Source organism: Salmo trutta, chromosome 38, assembly GCF_901001165.1.
Source record: "Salmo trutta chromosome 38, fSalTru1.1, whole genome shotgun sequence".
Taxonomy (NCBI): domain Eukaryota; kingdom Metazoa; phylum Chordata; class Actinopteri; order Salmoniformes; family Salmonidae; genus Salmo; species Salmo trutta.
Window position 1 is genome coordinate 27541076 of NC_042994.1, and position 24246 is coordinate 27565321.

At 41.1% G+C, this 24246-nt stretch overlaps 2 protein-coding genes across 2 annotated transcripts in view; one reads left to right on the plus strand and one right to left on the minus strand.

Annotated features, from left to right (window-relative positions):
* On the plus strand, nucleotides 1-24104 carry LOC115177888 (zinc finger protein 665). The gene is made up of 6 exons (XM_029738884.1): nucleotides 1-30; nucleotides 164-341; nucleotides 7970-8676; nucleotides 21134-21166; nucleotides 21302-21479; nucleotides 23047-24104. Exons 1-6 carry the CDS (start codon nucleotides 28-30, stop codon nucleotides 23955-23957), a joined length of 2010 nt encoding a protein of 669 aa, XP_029594744.1. The 5' UTR covers nucleotides 1-27; the 3' UTR covers nucleotides 23958-24104.
* The window catches only part of LOC115178195 (zinc finger protein 658B-like), a 1063446-nt gene that overhangs the window by 698818 nt on the left and 340382 nt on the right, over nucleotides 1-24246 (minus strand). The window lies entirely within an intron of this gene.

Below are 24246 nucleotides of genomic sequence, written 5' to 3' on the forward strand. Positions count from 1 at the left end.
AAGAGTCTCTCCAGATCAGAACACCAGATGGTACAGCTTGGTCTGGTCTAGCATACAGCTTGCTCTATCGGGGTCTGGGCTGGGTTTCTGTAAAGCACTTTGTCAACAGTGACATCAGCATCCATAATGATATGTGTCTGTGTCCCCTCTTTATGGTTACCAGGACAACGCTAGCCCTTCCTTCCTCCCGGAGTCCCTGTGTCGTGCCTCTCCCGGTAGCGCCTTACTGCTGGGTATGAAGAGGTTGTCTGTGCTGCTGGTGGACTGCAGGAAAACAACGGGGCTGAGTGGAACTGTGAGAGGAGGAGAAGAGAAGAAAGGATCAGATTTGACTCATCAAAGTAAGTGCTGTGGTTTAGTTTGAAGAAATGAAATCGTGGTGGTAGCTGTTCCCAGTTGGGCTGTCCCCAACTAATACAAATACAGCTTTGCAGACTCTTGGCATTCTCTCAACCAGCATCACCTGGAATGCTTTTCCAACAGTCTTCAAATCAAACCAAACTTTATTTGCCACATGCGCTGAATACAACAAGTGTTGACTTTACCGTGAAATGCTTACTTACAAGCCTTTAACCAACAGTGCAGTTAAATATAAATTGTCCAGTGGGGATTTTTATGAATTGTTCTGGAGTCTAATGGCTTGGGGTAGAAGCTGTTGAGGAGCCTTTTGGTCCTAGACTTGGCGCTCTGGTACCGCTTGCCTTGGGGTAGCAGAGAAAACAGTCTATAACTTGGGTGACTGGAGTCTCTGACAATTTTAGGAGTTCCCACATATGCTGGGCACTTGTTGGGTGCTTTTCCTTCACTCTGCCATCCAACTCATCCAAAACCATCTCAATTGGGCTTAGGTTGGTTGATTTGTGGAGGCCAGGTCATCTGATGCAGCACTCCATCACTCTCCTTCTTGGTCAAATAGGCCTTACACAGCCTGGAGGTGTGTTGGTTCATTGTCCTGTTGAAAAACAAATGATATTCCCACTAAGCGCAAACCAGACGTGATGGTGTATCGCTGCTGAATGCTTTAGGAGCCATGCTGTTTATGTGCGCCTTGAATTCTAAATAAATTTTAAAAAATGTCACCAGAAAAGCACCCCCAAACCATCACACCTCTTCCTCCATGATTCACGGTGGGAACCACACATGCGGAGATCATCCGTTCACCTACTCTGCGTCTCACAAAGACACGGCGGTTGGAACCAAAAATCTCAAATTTGGACTCATCAGACCAAAAGACAAATTTCCAGCTGTCTAATGTCCATTGCTCGTGTTTCTTGGCCCAAGCAAGTCTCTTCTTCTTATTGGTGTCCTTTTGTAGTGGTTTGTTTGCAGCAATTCAACCATGAAGGCCGGATTCCCGCAGTCTCCTCTGAACAGTTGATGTTGAGATGTGTCTGTTACTGGAATTCTGTGAAGCATTTATTTGGGCTGCAATCTGAGGTGCCGTTAACTCTAATGAACTTGTCCTCTGCAACAGGGATAACTGGGTCTTCCTTTCCTGTGGCGGTCCTCATGTGAGCCAGTTTCATCATAGCGCTTGAAGTTTTTGTGACTGAAGTTCTTGAGATTTTCTGGATTGCTTGACCTTCATGTCTTCAAGTAATGATGGACTGTTGTTTCTCTTTGCTTATTTGTGCTGTTCTTGCCATTATATGGACTTGGTTTTTTGCCAAATATCTTCTGTATACCAACTCTACCTTGTAACTGATTGGCTCAAATGCATTAAGAAGGAAAGAAATTCCACCAATTAACTTTTAACAAGGCACACCTGTTAATTGAAATGCATTCCAGGTGACTACCTAATGAAGCAGGTTGAGAGAATGCCAAGAGTGTGCAAAGCTGTCATCAAGGCAAAGGGTAGCTACTTTGAAGAATCTCAAATATAAAATATATTTTGATTTGTTTAACACTTTTTTGATACCTACATTATTCCGTATGTGTTATTTCATAGTTGATGTCTTCACACCTGTTGATTGAAATGCATTCCAGGGGAAAATAACGGATAGGGCTGCCATGTTTCTAGCTCTTAGGAAACTTTGCACTATTTATTTTTTTATTTGTTATTTCTTACATTATTTGGCCAGAAGTTTTGGGGTGTTGTTACATACAGCCGGGATGAACTTTTGGATATCAGAGCGGCGGTAACTCACCAACATTATGACCAGGAATTAGACTTTCCTGACTCGGATCCTTTGTTCGAACCCCCCAGGGCAATTGAACTGATTCCAGAGGCTGTCCCAAAAAAAGGCCGGCGGAAAAGAGGTTCTCAGAGTGGGCTTCTAGTCCGACTCAGGAGACACGCACACCGCCCACTGCTTCCGAGTGAACATCGCAAATGTTCAGTCTCTGGATAATAAAGTTGACGAGCTCAGGGTGAGGATTTCCTTCCAGAGAGACATTGGGGATTATAGCATAATCTGTTTCACGGAAACATGGCTCTCTCGGGATATACTGTCTTAGTCCGTACAGCCAGTTAGGTTCTCAGTTCATCACACAGACCGGAATAAATATCTCTCCAGGATGAAGGGCGGCATTGTATGTTTGATGATTAACTACGCATGGTGTGATTGTGATAATATACAGGAACTCAAGTCCTTTTGTTCACCCGACCTAGAATACCTCAATCAAATGCTGACCCTATTACCTCCCAAGAGAATTCTCTTCAGTTGTTGTCACACCCCTGTATATTCCCCCTCAAGCCGATACCACAACAGTCCTCAAAGTACTTCACTGGACTTTATGCAAACTGGAAACCACATTTATTGTAGCTGGAGATTTTAACGATGCAAATTTGAGAAAAATGCTACCGAAGTTCTATCAACACATTGACTGTAGTACTTGCGCTGCTTAATTACATCTAGATGTTCCGCTAGCGGAACACCGCTCCAATATCCAATGATTGGGCGTGGCGCGAATTACAAATTCCTCAAAAATCCAAAAACTTCAATTTTTCAAACATATGACTATTTTACACCATTTTAAAGACTCCTTTATCTAACCACATTGTCCGATTTCAAAAAGGCTTTACAACGAAAGCAAAACATTAGATTATGTCAGGAGAGTACCCAGCCAGAAATAATCACACACCCATTTTTCAAGCTAGCATATAATGTCACAAAAACCAAAACCACAGCTAAATGCAGCACTAACCTTTGATGATCTTCATCAGATGACACTCCTAGGACATTATGTTATACAATACATGCATGTTTTGTTCAATCAAGTTCATATTTATATCAAAAACCAGCTTTTTACATTAGCATGTGATGTTCAGAACTAGCATACCCACCGAACACTTCCCGTGAATTTACTAAATTACTCACAATAAACGTTCACAAAAAAACACAACAATTATTTTAAGAATTATAGATACAGAACTCCTTTATGCAATCGCGGTGTCCGATTTTAAAATAGCTTTTCGGTGAAAGCACATTTTGCAATATTCTGAGTAGATAGCCCGGCCATCACAGGCTAGCTATTTTGACACCCACCAAGTTTGGCACTCACCAAACTCAGATTTACTATAAGAAAAATTGGATTACCTTTGCTGTTCTTCGTCAGAATGCACTCCCAGGACTTCTACTTCCACACCAATGTTGTTTTTGTTCCAAATAATCCATAGTTATATCCAAATAGCGGCGTTTTGTTCTTGCTTTCAAGACACTATCCGAAGGGTGACGCGCCGGCGCGTATCGTGACAAAAAAATTCAAAATATTCCATTACCGTACTTCGAAGCATGTCAAACGCTGTTTAAAATCAATTTTTATGTGATTTTTCTCGTAAAATAGCGATAATATTCCGACCGGGAGACGTCGTTTTCGTTCAAAGACTGAAAATGTAAAATGGACTCTTCACGTGCATGCGCGCACCCGTTTCATTGTTCTCAGATCGACCACTATCCAAATGCGCTACTGTTTTTCAGCCAGGGACTGCAGAGTCATCATTCTCCGTTCTGGCGCCTTCTGAGAGCCTATGGGAGCCTTAGAAAATGTCACGTTACAGCAGAGATCCTCTATTTTCCATAAAGAGTCTATAGAAGGCCAAGAAATGGTCAGAGTGGGCACTTCCTGTATGCAATCTTCTCAGGTTTTGGCCTGCCATATGAGTTCTGTTATACTCAGACACCATTCAAACAGTTTTAGAAACTTTAGGGTGTTTTCTATCCAAATCAAATAATTATATGCATATTCTAGTTTCTGGGCAGGAGTAATAACCAGATTAAATGTATATTTTTTTATCCGGCAGTGAAAATACTGCCCCCTATCCTAAACAGGTTAAACACTCGCTCCTAACGTCTCTCCCAACTTCCGTGATGCCTACAAGGTCCTCCCCCGCCCTGCAAATCTGATCACGACTCCATTTTGCTCCTCCCTTCTTATAGTCAGAAACTCAAACGGGAAGTACCCATGCTAAGGACTATTCAACGCTGGTCTGACCAATCGGAATCCATACTTCAAGATTGTTTTGTTCACGCGGACTGGGATATGTTCCGACAATAACATAAACTCAGTCACCGAATCAATGTATTTGTCTATCAGGAAGTGTATAGGAGATGTACCCACTGTGACTATTAAAACCTACCCTAACCAGAAACCATGGATAGATGGCAGCATTCGCGCTAAACTGAAAGAGCAGACCATCACATTTAACCATGGCAAGGTGACTGGGAATATGGCAGAAAACAAACAGTGTAGTTATTCCCTCCGTAAGGCAATCAAACAGGCAAAAGGTCAGTATAGAAACAAAGTGGAGTCGCAATTCAACGGCTCAGACACAAGACGTATGTGGCAGAGTCTACAGACAATCATGGACTACAAAGGGAAAACCAGCCACGTTGCGGACACCGACGTCTTGCTTCTGGACAAGCTAAACACCTTCGCCCGCTTTGTAGATGGCGCAGTGCCACCGACGCGGCCCGCTACCAAGGACTGTGGGCTCTCCTTCTCCATGGCCGACATGAGTAAGAAATTTAAGCGTGTTAACCCTTGCAAAACTGCCGGCCTAGACGGCGTCCCAAGCCGCATACGCAGACCAGCTGGCTGAAGTGTTTATGAATATATTCAATCTCTCCCTATCCCAGTCTGTTGTCCCCACATGCTTCAATATGTCCACCATTGTTCCCGTACCCAAGAAAGCAAAAGTAACTATCGTCCTGTAGCGTTCTGTCATCATGAAGTGCTTTGAGAGACTAGTCAAGGTTCACATCACCTCTACCTTACCAGACACCCTACAGCCACTTCAATTTACTTACCACCCAAATAGATCCACAGATGATGCAATCGCCATCCCACTGCACTATCCCATCTGGACAAGAGGAATACCTATGTAAGAATGTAGCTGTAGCTCAGCATTCAACACCATAGTACCCTCCGCCCCCAGGTGGTGAAGGTAGGAAGCATCACCTCCACTCCGCTGACCCTCAACACTGGGGCCCCACAAGGATGCTTTCTCAGCCCCCTCCTGTACTCCCTGTTCACCCATGACTGCGTAGTCACGCACGCCTCCAACTCAATCATCAAGTTTGCAGACGACACAACAGTAGTGGGCTTGATTACCAACAATGACGAGACAGCCTACAGGGAGGAGCTGAGGGACCTGGGAGTGTGGGGCCAGGAAATTAACCTCACACCCAACGTCAACAAAACAAAGGAGCTGATCGTGGACTTCAGGAAACAGTAGAGGGAGCACACCCCTATCCACATCGATGGGACCACAGTGGAGAAAGTGTAAAGCTTCAAGTTCCTCAGCATACACATCACTGACAAACTGAAATGGTCCACCCACACAGACAGTGTGGTGAAGAAGGCACAACAGCACCTTAAACCCTCACAAATCTTTACAGATGCACAATTGAGAGCATCCTGTAAGGCTGTATCACCGCCTGCTACGGCAACTGCACCGCCCGCAACCGTAGGGCTCTCCAGAGGGTGATGCGGTCTGCCCAACGCATCACGGAAGGGAAACTACCTGCCCTCCAGGACACCTACACCACCCGATGTCACAGGAAGGCCAAAAAGATAATCAAAGACAACCACCCGAGCCACTGCCTGTTCACCCCGCTTTAATCCAGAAGGCGAGGTCAGTACAGGTGCATCAAAGCTGGGACCGAGAGACTGAAAAACAGCTTCTATCTCAAGGCCATCAGACTGTTAAACAGCCATCACTAGCATCTTAGTGGCTGCTGCCCTATATACATAGACTTGAAATCACTGGCTACTTTAATAATGGAACACTAGTCACTTGAATAATGTTAACATATTTTGCATTACTCATCTCATATGTATATACTGTATTCTATCTTAGTCTATGCCGCTCTGACATTGCCCGTCCAAATATTTATATATTATTAATTCCATTCCTTTACTTTAGATTTGTGTGCATTGTTGTGAAATTGTTAGATATTACTTGTTAGTCATTACTGCACTGCTGGAGCTAGAGAAACAAGCATTTCGCTACACCCGCAATAACATCTACTAAACAAGTGTATGTGACAAATTAACATTTGATTTGATTTTACCTCATGAAGCTGGTTGAGAGAATGCCAAGAGTGTGCAAAGCTATCATAAAGGCAAAGGGTGGCTACTTTGAAGAATCTCAAATATAAAATATATAGTTGGTTATACTTTTTTGGTTACTACATGATTCCATGTGTTATTTCATAGTTTTGATGTCTTTGTAGAACAATAATGTAGAAAATAGTAAAAATGAAGAAAAACCTTGGAATGAGTAGGTGTGTCCAAACTTTTGTCTGGTACTATGTACACAAACAAAAGTATAAACGCAACATATACAATTTTCAACGAGTTACAGTTCATATAAGGAAATAAATTAATTTGGCCCTAATCTATGTGCTTCACATTACTGGGCAGGGGTGCAGCCATTGTTGTGAATGGGAGGTCATAAGCCCACTGACTTGGAAGACAGGCCTACCCGCTGGGGAGCCAAGCCCAGCCCAAATAATGAAGCTGTCCGGGTGGCAGGTCTAAGACAATGTGGAGGTCCTGGACTGGCGTGGTTATACGTGGTCTGCGGTTGTGAAGCCAGTTGGATGCCAAATTCTCTATACTGAATTGAATGTTAATTTCTCTACCATAAGTTGCCTAAGCTTATGGTAGAGAAATAAACATTAAATTCTCTGGCAACCGCTCCAGTTGATATTCCTGCAGTCAGCATGCCAAATGCACGCTCCCTTTGAGACGTCTGTGGCATTGTGTTGTGTGACAAAACTTTTTAGAGTGGCCTTTTATTGGCCCCAGCGCAAGGTGCACCTGTGTAATGGTCAGGATGTTTAATCAGGTTCTTGAAATGCCACACCTGTCAGGTGAATAGATTATCTTGGCAAAGGAGAAATGTTAACTAACAGGGATGTAAACAAATTCGTGTACCAAATTTGAGATAAATAAGCTTTCATGCATGTGGAACAATTCGGGGATATTTTATTTCAGGTCATAAAACATGGGACCAACACTTTACATATTTATATTTTTAATCTTCCCAAAGTATTTCACATTCTTTTTTACTTTACTCAAAATATCGTGACATTAATGATGGTACTTTAAAAAAAAAAATGGTTAACTCCCACATATTTTAGGTTTAAGGAAGTGTGTAGGTCAAATCTGTATCATACAGCTTTGAAGGTTATATATTTAGAACCACCTGTTTGATAGGAATCCAGTGATGTCTGTGTCTTGAGTGTCATAGAACTGTCTAGTGTTTTGTGTTCTGACTTATAAAACAGAAATAAAAACAAGTAATAAAAACAAGTAATGTAAACATATCAGTAATTACCAGGAAGCTTTACAACTTAATTTGTTTTAAAATCACACCAAGATTGTTTTAAATTATGAAATGTTTGAAAACTGGCCTCAGGTTATTGAGGGATCTAATTTAGATTAAACCTCATAGCAGGGCAGTTTTATCATGTGGAGATTTCATTCAGGTCTCTCTTTAAATAAACACTGTCTTTGGCAGGAGGAAAACCAAACTTGGAACCGGAGATGTCCAAACCAGCAAGACGACACCTCTGCTCCCAGATTGGAAAGAGTTTTACAAAGTTAGGAAGCCTGAAAAGACATGAGAGGACACAAACAGGAGAGAAGCCATACAATTGCGCACAGTGTGGAAAGAGTTTTAACCAGTTAGGAAAGCTGAAAGTTCATGAGCGAATACACACAGGGGAGAAGCTTTTTCATTGCACCCAGTGTGGAAAGAGTTTTAACAAGTTAGGAAACATGAAATCTCACGAGCGAATACACACAGGGGAGAAGCCTTACCACTGCTCCCAGTGTGGAACTAGGTTTACCAAGTTAGGAAGCTTGAAAAGACATCAGAGGACACACACAGGGTCGAAGCCACACCATTGCGCCCAGTGTGGAAAGAGTTTTAACCAGTTAGGAAACATGAAATCTCATGAGCGAATACACACAGGGGAGAAGCCTTTCCATTGCTCTCAGTGTGGAAAGAGCTTTAGCCAGTTAGGAAGCCTGAAAGCTCATGGGCGAATCCACACAGGGGAGAAACCTTACCACTGTTCCCAGTGTGGAAAGCGTTTTAACCGGTTAGGAAAGCTGAAAGAACACATGAGACTGCACACAGGGGAGAAGCCTTACAAATGCTCAGACTGTGGGAAGACATATTACTCATCACAGTCACTAAAAAGTCATGTTAAAATCCACACAGGATAGAATAATTACTTCTCCTAGTGTGTAAATTGATATTTCACATCACATTGACTTAAAATTAATCAGAGAACATACACAGTGCTCCAATTGTCTTGTATTGTTGACTGAGAATGTTTTTACCATATGAAATTTAATGGTACAAATAATACTCAAACATGTGTATGTTTTTATTAGAAAACATGAAGTGAATATGGAGTATTTCAGTTTGAATATAGAATAGGTCAGATTCCATGTGTTTAAATGGTCCTTCTTTAAACTCAATGTGTGTGTTTATCTGCATGGGTCATTCCTCCAGCACTACAGATAATCAAGTGATATTTGGATGTGATGCATTTGCTCCATTGTTTACATTTGCATTGCTGGCCCACTGATGATTTAATGAGATGAAAATGTTCACTGACTCGCCCACAGATTGTTGTTTCATCATTGTCTAAATGAAGAGTTCCACTTTCCTCGGGGCATTTACAAGCCTCACACTGTTTGAATAAATGTTTCCTCGTCATTTCAACAAAATAAATCCATGTCATGATGTTAGATCAATGTAGAGAACTGAATGGATTTGTAAAAAACCATCAACATAAGGTGGTTTTTTTAATTCACTAAACTTGCAACGTAAATCAAGTGAAAGATGACATTTTGTGTAGATTTCATGTTGAATTCACTTTAGTTGACGACTCAAAGAAATGTAAATAGAAACAAGATGTTGAACTGACGTCTGTGCCCAGTGGGCTGGTTTGAATAAGCGGCAGGTGTTGGATCAATATCCACCTTAGTAGCTAAATTTCCCATGCAATTTGCCACAGATTTTCATGAAGATATTCTAAAATCTGCATGAAACAATATACGCATTTTCCCACCAGAAATGTTTGCATCAAACAGACTTATTGCGGATAATAGGCTTTGCGTGACAAATACATAGCTTTTGATGTTAAATTCCCATGTACCAAATGAAAAATACAAGTTAAATGGGTTTCCATCGCATTTTCAACTCTACTGATGGTTTTAAAAACTGTTGCATGAAATAGATAACGTGCTCTTGTCCCGTGTACTGAAGCCAACATCTCACATATACAGTCCTGGTAGGCTACCTACATGATGAGATTATTATGGATAAGAACAATATTATTTTCTTTGTCAAATGGCAGCCAAGCATCGATCATCATGTCACCAGACCCTCAAAATGTATTGGAAAGGAGCATCAAGCTTATCACTTGAAGTTTCACCACCCTGTGAAGTTCATAAATTATTTCATCTGTAGCCTAATAAACTGCATGGGTTCCCAAGTCGTAGTGGGAGGACCACACAACATATCATCATGTGACTCCAAGTTAACTAAGATATGATGGTTATTATTGTCACGACTTCTGCCGAAGTCGATTCCTCTCCTTGTTCGGGCGGTGTTCTGCGGTCGACGTCGCCGGTCTTCTAGCCATTTTTCCATTTGTTTTGTCTTGTTTTCCCACACACCTGGTTCTCATTTCCCTCATTATGTGTTGGGTATTTAACTTCTTATGGATGGTGGCAGTATTGAGTAGCTTGGATGACTGACGTGCCCAGAGTAAACTGCCTGCTACTCATGCCCAGAAACTAAGATATGAATATTATTAGTAGATGTGGATAGAAAACACGCTGAAGTTTCTAAAACTGTTTGAATGATGTCTGTGAGTATAACAGAACTCATATTGCAGGAAAAAACCTTGAGATGAAATCCAAACAGGAAGTGGTTTGTAGTTTTTCAAGTGATTGCCTATCCAAACTACAGTGTCTGTGGGGTCATTTTGCACTTCCTAAGGCTTCCAATAGATGTCAACAGTCTTTAGACCCTTGTTTGAGGCTTCGACTGTGAAGTGGGGATGAATAAGAGCTCCTGGAGTCAGATGACTGCCAGCAGGGCATAAGCCTCAGCCATGCACGCTCACTTGAGAGGTAGCTCAACTCCATTGCATTTCTGAAGACAAAGGATATTTCCGGTTGAAACTTTATTGCAGATTTACGATAAAAACATCCTAAAGATTGATTCTATACATCGTTTGACATGTTTCTACGAACTGTAATGGGATTTTTTGAGTTTTCGTCTGACCTGCGCGTCGTGAATTTGGATTTGTGAACTGAAGGCGCAAACAAAAAGGAGGTATTTGGACATAAAGGATGGACTTTATCGAACAAAACAAACATTTATTGTTGAACTAGGATTCCTGGGAGTGCATTCTGATGAAGATCATCAAAGGTAAGTGAATATTTATAATGCTATTTCTGACTATTGTTGACTCCAACATGGCGGATATATTGTATGGCATGTTTTTGTGTCTGAGCGCCGTACTCAGATTATTGCATGGTGTGCTTTTTCGGTAAAGCTTTTTTTAAATCTGACACCGCGGTTGCATTAAGGAGAAATGTATCTATAATCCTATGCATAACACTTGTATTTTCATCAACATTTATGATGAGTATTTCTGTAAATTGATGTGGCTCTCTGCAAAATCACCGGCTGTTTTGGAAGCAAAACATTACTGAACGTAATGCGCCAATGTAAACTGAGATTTTTGGATATAAATATGAACTGTATCGAACAAAACATACATGTATTGTGTAACATGAAGTCATATGGGTGTCATCTGATGAAGATCATCAAAGGTTAGTGATTAATTTGATCTCTATTTCTGCTTTTTGTGACTGGTTTGCTTTCGCCGTAAAGCCTTTTTGAAATCAGACACTGTGGCTGGATTAACAAGAAGTAAAGCTTTAAAATGGTGTATAATACTTGTATGTTTGAGGAATTTTAATTATGAGATTTTTGTTGTTTTGAATTTGGCGCCCTGAACTTTCAATGGCTGTTGTCATATCGATCCCGCTAACGGGATTCAAGCCATAAGAAGTTTTAACCCTCTGTTTCCCCCATGTCTTTGTGTGGTATTGTTTATCTGTTTTCATGTATGCGCACGTTAGGCTGGTTGCGCTGGGTTATGTTCAACCCGTATTTGTATTTCGTGTTCGTTTGTGCCGTGTGCTTTTGGTTCGCCAAATAAAAGGCTCCGTTTTGCTTCCACATATCTGCTCTCCTGCGCCTGACTTCCTACAGCCCTTCACGCATACCTTGACAATTATATAAATATTTGTGCATAAAGGAGTTTCCACCGCCATTTCCTGCTCATAAGTTTTTACTGACACAAAAGGATCCCACACTGTAAAATGAACATACAAATTGTCTGCCCGGATTTATAAAATTGTAAAGACACATCCTGTTTCCATCAGCCCGGTCATTACTTTTGAAATGGTTGGATCAATATCCACCTTCATGATATGGATGAAGCCTGATTTGGAATGTCTGAGTAGTTCTATCTGATGTCATAATACACCCCTCTGATAATCAAGTGATATTTGGAATGTCTGAGTAGTTCTATCTGATGTCATAATACACCCCTCTGATAATCAAGTGATATTTGGAATGTCTGAGTAGTTCTATCTGATGTCATAATAACCCCTCTGATAGTGATCCATTTGCTCCATTGTTTCCATGTCAGTTGGTTTCCCACTCTGATGATTTATATCTGACAGAGGGGCTTTAAAGGAATAGTATGGTGACATCTTAGTGGGGCTTGAAATAAATAGTATGGTCACATTTTACAGATTGTGGCTCAGTATTCTTAGTATGATGTGAAAAAAGAACAATTAACTATTTATGTATATTCTTATCCGGCTTCCACATCTGCATAGAGACAAACAGTATCTTAAAGTTTGTGAAAAATACATACTTACACACTTATATTTTCACAATTTGAAATATTATTCATCAAAAACTCCTATACCAAAAATACACTGCGGCTTTGACGTCAAGAAGAGAATGGGCTGATGGGTGGTGGTGCTACTCTATAGGTAAGGCTGTTCAATATGAATGTTCAATACACACAATTGGTTAATCAGTAGCCAGTTAGCTAGCTGTACAGTCCAATATGAATGTTCAATACACACAATAGGTTGATCAGTAGCCAGTTAGCTAGCTGTACAGTCCAATAGGAATGTTCAATACACACAATAGGTTGATCGGTTGCCAGTCAACTGCTACGTCTTTAGCCACACAGTTAGCTAACACACCTATCTATCAACAAAGTCAAAATGCCCTCCAGGCCTGGTGGTGGCAGCAGTGCACTACAACCACTGTTTACCGGAGCTTCCCGAGGGGAAAATAATTAGGCTGTATACAGATTGATTAACCACATTTCCATCCAAAGGTTATTTTTGAGTAACGTGATACAGTATGAAAAATCACGACGGCTGGTATGGAAACAGGAAGTTGCGATCAGTGGTGATGCACACTCCATAGGTAAGGCTGTACAGTCCAATATGAATGTTAAATACGCACAATTTGTTCACTGGGGAGATGATGTCCCAATAAGAGTCCTGCAATAAGAGCTATGACGCTAATATTTGTGTAAAAAAAATTTTGGTCAAAATTGCTAATTGATGGACAGCGATATTTAAACCTGATTTGTCTCAGATTTTTTTCTGCAGATTTAAGTCACGACTGAGAACAGACCCCTTAGGAACACTCAACAAGTATTGGAAAGCCATTCTGGTGTGTCTTTGCATAAACATTTGTGTGATTTTTCCCTCAGAAAAATAAAATCCTATCCCAGGGTTCGGTTTTCAGAAGACAGAGGTGGGTTTTAACTCTTTACCTGGGCTTTGCTCCTTTCATATTTTCCTCATCAATCTACACACAACACCCCATAATGACGAAGCAAAGACAGATTTTTAGACATTTTTGCAAATGTATTTTATAATTAAAAACTGAAATATAATATTTACCTAAGTATTCAGACCCTTTACTCAGTACTTTGTTGAAGCATCCTTTGCAGTGATTACAGCCTTGAGTATTCTTGGGTGTGACGCTACAAGCTTGGCACATCTGTATTTGGGGAGTTTCTCCCATTCTTCTCTGCAGATCCTCTCAAGCTCTGTCAGGTTGGATGGGGAGCGTCGCTGCACAGCTATTTTCAGGTCTCTCCAGAGATGTTTGATCGGGTTCAAGTCCGGGCACTGGCTGGGCCACTCAAGGACATTCAGAGACTTGTCCTGAAGCCACTGTGTGCTTAGGGTCATTGTCCTGTTGGAAATTGAACCTTTGCCCCAGTCTGAAGTCCTGAGTGCTCTGGAGAAGTTTTTCATAAATGATCTCTCTACTTTTTTTTACATTTTATTTATTATTTAACCTTTATTTAACTAGGCAAGTCAGTTAAGAACAAATTCTTATTTACAATGACGGCCTACCAAAAGGCAAAAGGCCTCCTGCAGGGACGGGGGCTGGAATTAGAAATAAAAATGCATTTGCTCTGTTCATCTTTCCCTCAATCCTGACTAGTCTCCCAGTCCCTGCCCTGAAAAACATCCCCACAGCATGATCCTGCCACCACCATGCTTCACTGTAGGGACGGTGCCAGGTTTCCTCAAGATGTGACGCATGGCATTTAGGCCAAAGAGTTCAATCTTGGTTTCATCAGACCAGAGAATTTTGTTTCTCATGGTCAGAGTCCTTTAGGTGCCTTTTGGCAAACTCCAAGCAGGCTTTCGTGTGCCTTTTACTGAGGAGTGGCTTCCGTCTACCATAATGGCCTAATTGGTAGAGTGCTGCAGAGATGGTTGTCCTTCTAGAAGGTTCTCCCATCTCCACAGAGGAACTCTGGAGCCCTGTCAGAGTGACCATAGGGTTCTTGGTCACCTCCCTGACCAAAGCCCTTCTCCCCCGATTGTTCAGTTTGGCCGGGCAGCCAGCACTAGGAAGGGTCTTGGTGGTTTCAAACTTCTTCCTTTTAAGAATGATGGGGACCTTCAATGCTGCAGAAATGTTTTGGTACCATTCCCCGAATCTGTGCCGTGGCACAATCCTGTCTCGAAAGGAATATTTCACATCAAATAAAGGCTACTTAAAGTTCATGAGATAACACATACTGCTGCCAGTGTGTAAAGGAATATATCACATCAAATACATACTGCTTGTACACTTGTCTAATTTTAAAAAATAAAAATAGAATTGTGCTTTGGCACATTAAATCAAATTGTAAAAAGCTGTATGTTTTTTATTTCAACACGTGCCTCCTGTATATAGCCTCGGTATTTATTTTTTTGTGTTACTTTTTTTTCTTTTGTTTACTTAGTAAATATTTTCTTAACTCTTATTTTTCTTAACTACATTGTTGGTTAAGTGCTTGTCAGTAAGCATTTCACAGTAAGGTCTACACCTGTTGTATTCAGCATTTCACAGTAAGGTCTACACCTGTTGTATTCAGCATTTCACAGTAAGGTCTACACCTGTTGTATTCAGCATTTCACTGTAAGGTCTACACCTGTTGTATTCAGCATTTCACAGTAAAGTCTACACCTGTTGTATTCATGTGACAAATAACACTTGATTTGAACTAAATATGGAGTATGTCAGTTTCAATGTTAAGGTTTTTGATTAAATTATATTTTTCAAACTCAGGCTGTGTGTGTTTATCTGCGTCATTCCTTGATCATTCCTTGTGTTCCTGTAGCTCCGTTGGTAGAGTATGGTGCTTGTAAAACCAGGGTAGTGGGTTTGATTCCTGGGACCACCCGTATGTAAAGTGTGTGCACACATGACTGCAAATCACTTTGAATAAAAGTGTCTGCTAAATGGCAGATATATACACTGATTATACCAAACATTTGGAACAACTTCCTAATATGGAGTTGCACCCTCCCTTTTTCCCTCAGGACAGCCTCAATTCGTCGGGGCATGGACTCTACAAGGTGTCGAAAGCGTTCCACTGGGATGCTGGCCCATGTTGACTCCAATGCTTCCCACAATTGTGTCAAGTTGACTGGATGTCCTTTGGGTACAGTGGAGGCTCCTCAGCAGAGGAAGGGGAGAACCATCCTCCTCAGTTATTTTCAGAAAAATAAAAATTGTAAAATATTTAAAAGTTATCCTTTTTAGATAAAACTATACTAAATAAAATCACATCACCAAATAATTGATTAAAACATACTATTTTACATCTTCCTCTGGGTACATTGACTTCAATACAAACCTTGAAGGATTATGATTCTCAAGGCTTCCGAAGACTTACACAGTAATTATGACAACTTCTGGAGGACGTCCTCCAACCTATCAGAGCTCTTGCAGCATGAACTGACATGATGTCCATCCAATCGAAGGGATCAGAGAATGAATCTAGTACTGAAAGCATAAGCTACAGCTAGCTAGCACTGCAGTGCATAACATGTGGTGAGTAGTTGACTCAAAGAGAGAAAAGACCAGTGTGCACCTACTGTTGTAAACTTTCATTCAAAGGCTAGGTTGTAGCTACCTCATGATGGGTATAGGGAACATTTTTGTATCATGTAGTATCTTAGACCTATCATTGTTACATTGAACAGGGTGAATGGAATATGAATGACAGTCATCCAATATGCTGTAGTAGAAATAAGGCCATGCTCATGAAAAACAAAATGGTCCTCCCTCATCTTAAACGGCACTGACCGCCACTGTTACGGTGGTGGACCATTCTTGGTATACATGGGAAACTGTTGAGCTGAAAAACCCAGCAGCGTTGCAGTTATTGACACATACCGGCACGCCTGGCACCTACTACCACCATACTCCATTCAAAGGCACTTAAATATGCCTGTTGCTGTCTGGAGATGTTCATCAGTGCCCCAGCCCGTTTTCTAGTGATAAATCCATTCGCTATAATAGAGAGGGTCAGAAGGGAATGACCAACGACCATCTCTTTCAAATGCCAGCGCGAATCCAGGAAGGAGATTCATTGTTGAGATTGGACTGCATGGAGTCAACACTCATCTTAAGTGAACAATTTCAGCTGACAGTTCCAACAGAGGAGAACTTGACTCTAGAAAAGGTGTTTTCCACGAGAGGACGACACATCCTTCATCTCCATGTTAGAAGTCTTCTTCCTAAGATGGAGGAAAATCGCCTACTCTCTAGTAACTGTAAGGTGGGAGTGCTTTGCTTTACCGAAACATGGTTGGATGGTTCGATTAAAAAAAAACCCGCTGAGATTGAAGTTGAAAATGATGTAGTAATTAGAAGAGACCACAATCGCCAAGGCAGGGGGAGTTTGTATTTATGTAAGATCAGATATTGGGTTCAACTATAGATCAGATTTAAACCATGACGAGATTGAAGCTGTGTGGTTGGACATTTTTATTATTAACAAAATGTAAACCTATTATAGTTGTAACCTATTATAGACCACCACACCAGTACAAGTTGTATGAATTGTTGGAGGAGACTTGTTCCAACTGTACAGACTTTGGTAAATCAGAGGTTATTGTTACTGGTGATTTTAATACAGATATGCTCAAAAAGGTCTGTCCTAAAACCCAAACCATCATTGACCTTGTGTTAGTGTCGGATGGGTTGTAAACTCAGTGATCATTCCATCATCTTCTGTAGTAGGAATGTTCAGAAAACTTTTTTTAATTGTCATAACTTAATAAAAAAATGAAGACTATGAAGAATTCTAGTGCAGATATTATTTGTTAATTGCTTGAACATGTTGGACTGGTCTGCTGTATTGAAATGCAATGAAGTGGAGAATGCCCGGGGCAATTTTAGATAATTGTTTTTACATGTGGTAGATAAGCAGACTCCAGTAAAAAAGGTTTGAATTTAGCAAAGAACTGAACCGTGGATAAAGGAAAACATTTTAAAGGCAATTAAGCGTAGAAATGGATGCTTTCTGGAGTTGAGGAAATCCAGGGCAGATATATTTGTAGACTATAAGAAATTAAGAAATGAGGTCAACAGTATGATACAGAAGGCTAAGAAAATAATATTTGAATGACAAAATAGTTGAAGATAGGAACAATCCGAAGTAAACGAAGTGTCTGAAGCTGTTAGGTTACAGTAACAGATTAGAGACCGAAGCTCCTGTGGTGGAATTATTGTAATCAAAAGGAGAGGCTTTTAGATTTCTTCAAAACCATCAAACTTCATTATTTAATTAGTGCAGTAATGGAGCTGGTCGGTAATCACCCCTGGAGGTGATCACTGAGAACTCAACCAGCTGGTCAGAGCCACAGTGTTTTATATCACCCCTGGAGGTGATCACTGAGAACTCAACCAGCTGGTCAGAGCCACAGCGTTTTATATCACCCCTGGAGGTGATCACTGAGAACTCAACCACCTGGTCAGAGCCACAGTGTTTTATATCACCCCTGGAGGTGATCACTGAGAACTCAACGATCTGGTTTGAGCCACAGCATTTTATATCACCCCTGGAGGTGATCACTGAGAACTCAACGATCTGGTTTGAAACACAGCATTTTATATCACCCCTGGAGGTGACCACTGAGAACTCAACGAGCTGGTTTGAGCCACAGCATTTTATATCACCCCTGGAGGTGATCACTGAGAACTCAACGATCTGGTTTGAGCCACAGCATTTTATATCACCCCTGGAGGTGATCACTGAGAACTCAACGATCTGGTTTGAGCCACAGCATTTTATATCACCCCTGGAGGTGACCACTGAGAACTCAACGAGCTGGTTTGAGCCACAGCATTTTATAGCAAAGTCCATCCTCCTTCAGTCTACATGACAATCACCAGATGTATGGAATGGGTCACAAGGTTAACATTAGTATGAAAGATACTTATAATTCACAGCAGACAGTTTCTGCTGTAAGAATGGTTCTCGTCATGGAGTGATCAAGGTCGGCCCCCCCCCAACTCCATCCTGGAGCCATCTCCCCCTCGTACCCCAGCACAGAAACATTAACTCATATTCTGGAATGCGGTATCACCCAAAGACATTGTAAATCTCCTGTCAGTGTTACATCTCCCAGAGGCCCACTTTCAGTTCACACAGACAAAATAGAGAGTGATAAGAACCCTCTATTCTGTTGCATAAAACAACCATTTGATGCAATAAAGGTATTATAACATAATCTTGTAATTTCCACCATAGGGTGTAGATACCCTTTAATTCAAGTGGCACCAGCAAGAGCCTTGCTTGGTTAGTGGTGTCTCTGTAGCACACATGTGATTGCAGAGTTTGCTAAACAAATCACAACTGGATGATTGCAAATAATCATGATATCATTCTGCAGGTAGGCATAGACTACTTTGTAGTTAACATTTAATTGACAAGGTTTTTTGGGAAAGCTTTTCCATCAACCAGAAGATGGTTGTCATTAGCATCATCGCTAAAAGCTACACATAGTGGTAGACAAATGCACTCAGACGGGGGATTTCTGGGCTGTTTCCTCTTCAGAAAGTTGAAGGAAAATACAAATCACTGAGGTGAATTTAACGACGACTTGCAGGCAGTGGGTTCAGAATAACTATGAGAAAAAATGAATCCCAATTATTCCACCACCCAAAAGGGCACTTTAGAGACAGGAAGGGCAAAGGGACATGTGCTCTTCAAAGACTAAAAAGCAGCATTCCTCAAAAGAGGATGGCTTTCACTTCAGCAGTGATAAATTCATGAACTTCTTTGACGAAAAGATCATGATCATTAGAACGCAAATTACGGACTCCTCTTTAAATCTGCGCATTCCTCCAAAGCTCTGCACAACACTGCCAGGACCTTGGCTCAAGGGAGACACTCAAGTTGTTTAATACTATATCTCTTGACACATTGATGAAAATAGTCTTGGCTTCTAAACCTTCAAGCTGCATACTGGACCCTATTCCAACTAAACTACTGAAAGAACTGCTTCCTGTCCTTGGCCCTCCTATGTTGAGCATAATAAACGGTTCTCTATCCACCGGATGTGTACCAAACTCACTAAAAGTGGCTGTAATAAAGCATCTCCTGAAAAAAAAACCTTTGGCCCAGAAAATATAAAAAACGATCGGCCTATATCGAATCTCCCATTCCTCTCTCAAAAAAAGAAAAGCTGTTGTGCAGCAACTCACTGCCTTCCTGTAGACAAACAATGTATACGGAACGCTTCAGTCTGGTTTTAGACCTCATCATAGCACTGAGACTGTACCTGTGAAGGTGGTAAATGACCTTTTAATGGCGTCAGTCATGTTTCCTTTTGCAAAGTGGGCACTACTTCATGTGGCAATAGTAACACTCACCTAAATAGCCCATATGCCACTGGGTGAGAGAAGTTTTCATTGTTTTGGGGCAGCATTATGTGAGGTGTTATTATGGGTTGTTAGTGATGAGCCTTGGTCAATTTATCTCTGAATATGCCACCCTCTTCAATCTGTCACCTAATCCTGCCCAATGGGCAGGTCAGCCCTGGAGGAAAGTATTGGCTGTAAGAAGGAAGAGAAAACATAACATCTGGTTGTTTTTAAATGAGTTCTTATGACATTGCTTGCCAGAATAAACATTGTAATGGAGATTTTTTTCTCCCAATCTGCGTTACCCACTCCAGCCAGCAGATGGCGATGTGAGTATTTCAGGTGATGCTTCTTGCGTGACGTATAATCTAGTGGACGGAACTGGAGGCTTCTTCAACAGCGACAAAAGGCTTCTGATTCAACCGACGCGGTGGTTTGCTAGCGAACATAAAACTGAAACATTGGAGCTCTTTAGACCACTCTTGTGTATATTACTCTTACTGTTTTTAACATAATTATATTTACGTATCTACTAGTTCATTTAAACGTAATTTGCTTGTTAAATTAGCAAATGTGGTAAATTGATACTGCGCTAGGCTAATCGCCCGGAACATGAGCTCACTAAACTAGACAGAGAAAGAAGCTCTGATGAAAGGAGACGAAGAAGCTTTCAGCATGAAAAAGGAGGAAGAGGAGGCTATTACTTTGAAAGAAGAAGAGGATGATATTACAGTGAAAGAGGAAGATGGGAAAGAGGTTGTCAGAGTAGAAGAGGGCAATGTAGAAGCTTTCAGAATCAAAAAAGGTGAAGATGCCATAACATTGAAAGAAGAGAATGTAGTGAAAGAAGAGGATGAACATTTTGGAGGAAAAGAGGAAAAGGAGGCTATCTCAATAAAAGAGGAGGAGGCTGAAGATCAGATTACCACCAGTGAGTACTGTCTTAAAAACAGGGGCACAAACTATGCAGTTGTTGAACTAATGTGTGGTTTTAAAGGGGCATTCTACTGAAGTTCTACACTTGAATATGTTGTTCAGTACTGTAGGAATTGTTTAAGGGACAATGTGTCGTTTTGGGGAATTTTAAATGTGATTTATTGAATTCTCCATGTGGTCTATATTAAAGTATTTTAATTTAGTGTAACAGGCTTTTACAATTCAATATTGGTGCATTTGCATCATAAACAATATTTTAGGAATTCATGATGAAAGTGCCCATTTTAGGCCCTGTTTAGATATATTAATGCCTCTTGTAAGACCCTTTGTGATTGTAATAGAAGATCATAAGTTTACCATCTGTTTGATGTTCTCATTCACACAGGAGAGAGACTTGACTATCGTGGATCCTCTGGGGAGCATCAACAACATCCTGATGCTAACGAGGCAGAGAAGAGTCTCTCCAGATCAGAACACCAGATGGTACAGCTTGGTCTGGTCTAGCATACAACTTGCTCCGTCTGGGTCTGGGCTGGGTTTCTGTAAAGCACTTCATGACAACAGTGACATCAGCATCCATAATGATATGTGTCTGTGTCCCCTCTTTATGGTTACCAGGACAACGCTAGCCCTTTCTCCCTCTCGGAGTCCCTGTGTCGTGTCTCTCCCAGTAGCGCCTTACTGCTGGGTATGAAGAGGTTGTCTGTGCTGCTGGTGGACTGCAGGAAAACAACGGGGCTGAGTGGAACTGTGAGAGGAGGAGAAGAGAAGAAAGGGTCAGATTTGACACATCAAAGTAAGTGCTGTAGTTTAGTTTGAAGAAATCAAATAGATCTGCCCACTGGTATCTGTTACCAGTAGGGCTGTCCCCGACTAATACAAATACAGCTTTGCAGACTATTGGCATTCTCTCAACCAGCTTCACCTGGAATGCTTTTCCAACAATCTTGAAGGAGTTCCAATATATGCTGAGCACTTGTTGGCTTCTTTTCCTTCACTCTGCGGTCCAACTCATCCCAAACCATCTCAATTGGGTTGATGTCGGGTAATTGTGGAGGCCAGGTTATCTGATGCAGCACTCCATCACTCTTTCTTGGTCAAATAGCCTTTACACAGCCTGGAGGTAACCATGCTGGTTAAGTGTTCCTTGAATTCTAAATAAATCACAGACAGTGTCACCAGCAAAGCACCATCACACCTCCTTCTCCATGCTTCACGGTCGGAACCACACATGCAGAGATCATCCGTTCACCTACTCTACATCTCACAAAGACATGGCGGTTGGAACCGAAAATCTCAAATTTGGACTCATCAGACCAAAGGACAGATTAACACCGGTCTAATGTCCATTGCTTATGTTTCTTGGCCCAAGCAAGTCTCTTCTTATTGGTGTCCTTTAGTTGTGGTTTCTTTGCAGCAATTCAACCATGAAGGCTTGATTCACGCAGTCTCCTCTGAATAGTTGATGTTGAGATGTCTGTTACTTGAAATCTGTGAAGCATTTATTTGGGCTGAGGATTGGACTGCATGGAGTCAACACTCATCTTAAGTGAACAATTTCAGCTGACAGTTCCAACAGAATAATAAATTGTCCTCTGTAGCAGGGGGTAACTCTGGGTCTTCCTTTTCTGTGACGGTCCTCATGAGAGACAGTTTCATTATAGAGGTTGATGTTTTTTTCGACTGTACTTGAAGAAATGTTCAAAGTTCTTGAAATGTTCCAGATTGACTGACCTTCATGTCTTAAAGAAATGATGGACTGTCGTTTCTCTTTGCTTATTTGAGCTGTTCTTGCCATAATATGGACTTGGTCTTTTACCAAATAGGGCTATCTACCTTGTCACAACACAACTGATTGGCTCAAATGCATTAAGAAGGAAATAAATTCCACAAATGAACTTTTAACAAGACACACCTGTTAATTGAAATACATTCCAGGTGACTACCCATGAGGCTGGTTGGGAGAATGCCAAGAGTGCAAACAAATTTGTGCACAAAATTTAAGAGTAATAAGCTTTAGTGCGTATGTAAAAAGTCACATTCTGTATCGTACAGCTATGAAGGTTATATATTTACAACCACCTGCTCGATTGGAATCCATTGATGTCTGTGTCTTGAGTGTCATAGAACTGTCTAGTGTTTTGTTCTGATTTATAAAACTGAATTAATAAAATAATTAATGTAAACATATCAGTAATTACCAAGAAGCTCTACAACATCATTTGTTTTAAATTATGAAATGTTTGAAAACTTGCCTCCAGATTATTGAGGGATCTGATTTGGATTAAACCTCATAGTAAGACGGTTTTATCATGTTGAGGTTTCATTCATGTCTCTCTTTAAATAAACACCGTCTTTGGCAGGAGAAAAACCAAACTCTGCGGACCCAGAGACTTCCAAACCAGAAAGACAACACCTCTGCTCCCAGATTGGAAAGAGTTTTATCAAGTTAGGAAGCCTGAAAGGACATGAGAGGACACACACAGGAGAGATGCCATACCATTGCGCCCAGTGTGGAAAGAGTTATAGTCAGTTAAGAAGCCTGAAAGCTCATGAGCGAATACACACAAGGGAGAAGCCTTACCATTGTTCCCAGTGTGGAAAGCGGTTTAGCCAGTTAGGAAGGCTGAAAGATCACGAGCGAATACACACAGGGGAGAAGCCTTACCACTGCTCCCAGTGTGGAAAGAGTTTTAACCAGTTAGGAAACATGAAAAGACATGGGAGGATTCACACAGGAGAGAAGCCACACCATTGCTTCCACTGTGGAAAGAGTTTTACGGAGTTAGGAAAGCTGAAAGCTCATGAGCGACTACACACAGGGGAGAAGCCATTCCGCTGCTCCCAGTGTGGAAAGCGTTTTAACCAGTTAGGAAACCTAAAATGTCATTTGCGTATACATACAGGGGAGAAGCCTTACCCCTGCTCCCATTGTGGAAAGAGTTTTAACCAGTTAGGAAACATGAAATTCCATGAGCGAATACACACAGGGGAGAAGCCTTTCTATTGCTCCCACTGTGAAAAGAGTTTTACGGAGTTAGGAAAGCTGAAAGCTCATGAGCGAATACACACAGGGGAGAAGCCTTACCACTGCTCCCAGTGTGGAAGTAAGTTTGCCTTATTAGGATCCCTGAAAAGACATAAGAGGGTACACACAGGTGAGAAGCCATACCATTGCGCCCAGTGTGGAAAGAGTTTTAACCAGTTAGGAAACATGAAATCTCATGAGCGAAACTCACACGGGAGAAGCCTTTCCATTGCTCCCACTAGATAGAGTTTTACAGAGTTAGGAAACCTGAAAGCTCATGAGCGAATACTGATGATGTTAGATCAATGTAGAAAACTGATTTAGATTTGCAAAATGCCATCAACATTGTCGTGTCTTTGGCATCATTAAACTGAAGACTTATTTTTTTCAAAAGTTCTCTGTAATTATTATTACCTGATTAAACTAACTTAATAATGTAACTGTAATTAACTAGGAAGTTGGGGCACCAAGGAAAATATTCAGATTACATAGTTATAATTTTCCTAATATAACTTTCAGATATTTTAATATCTGT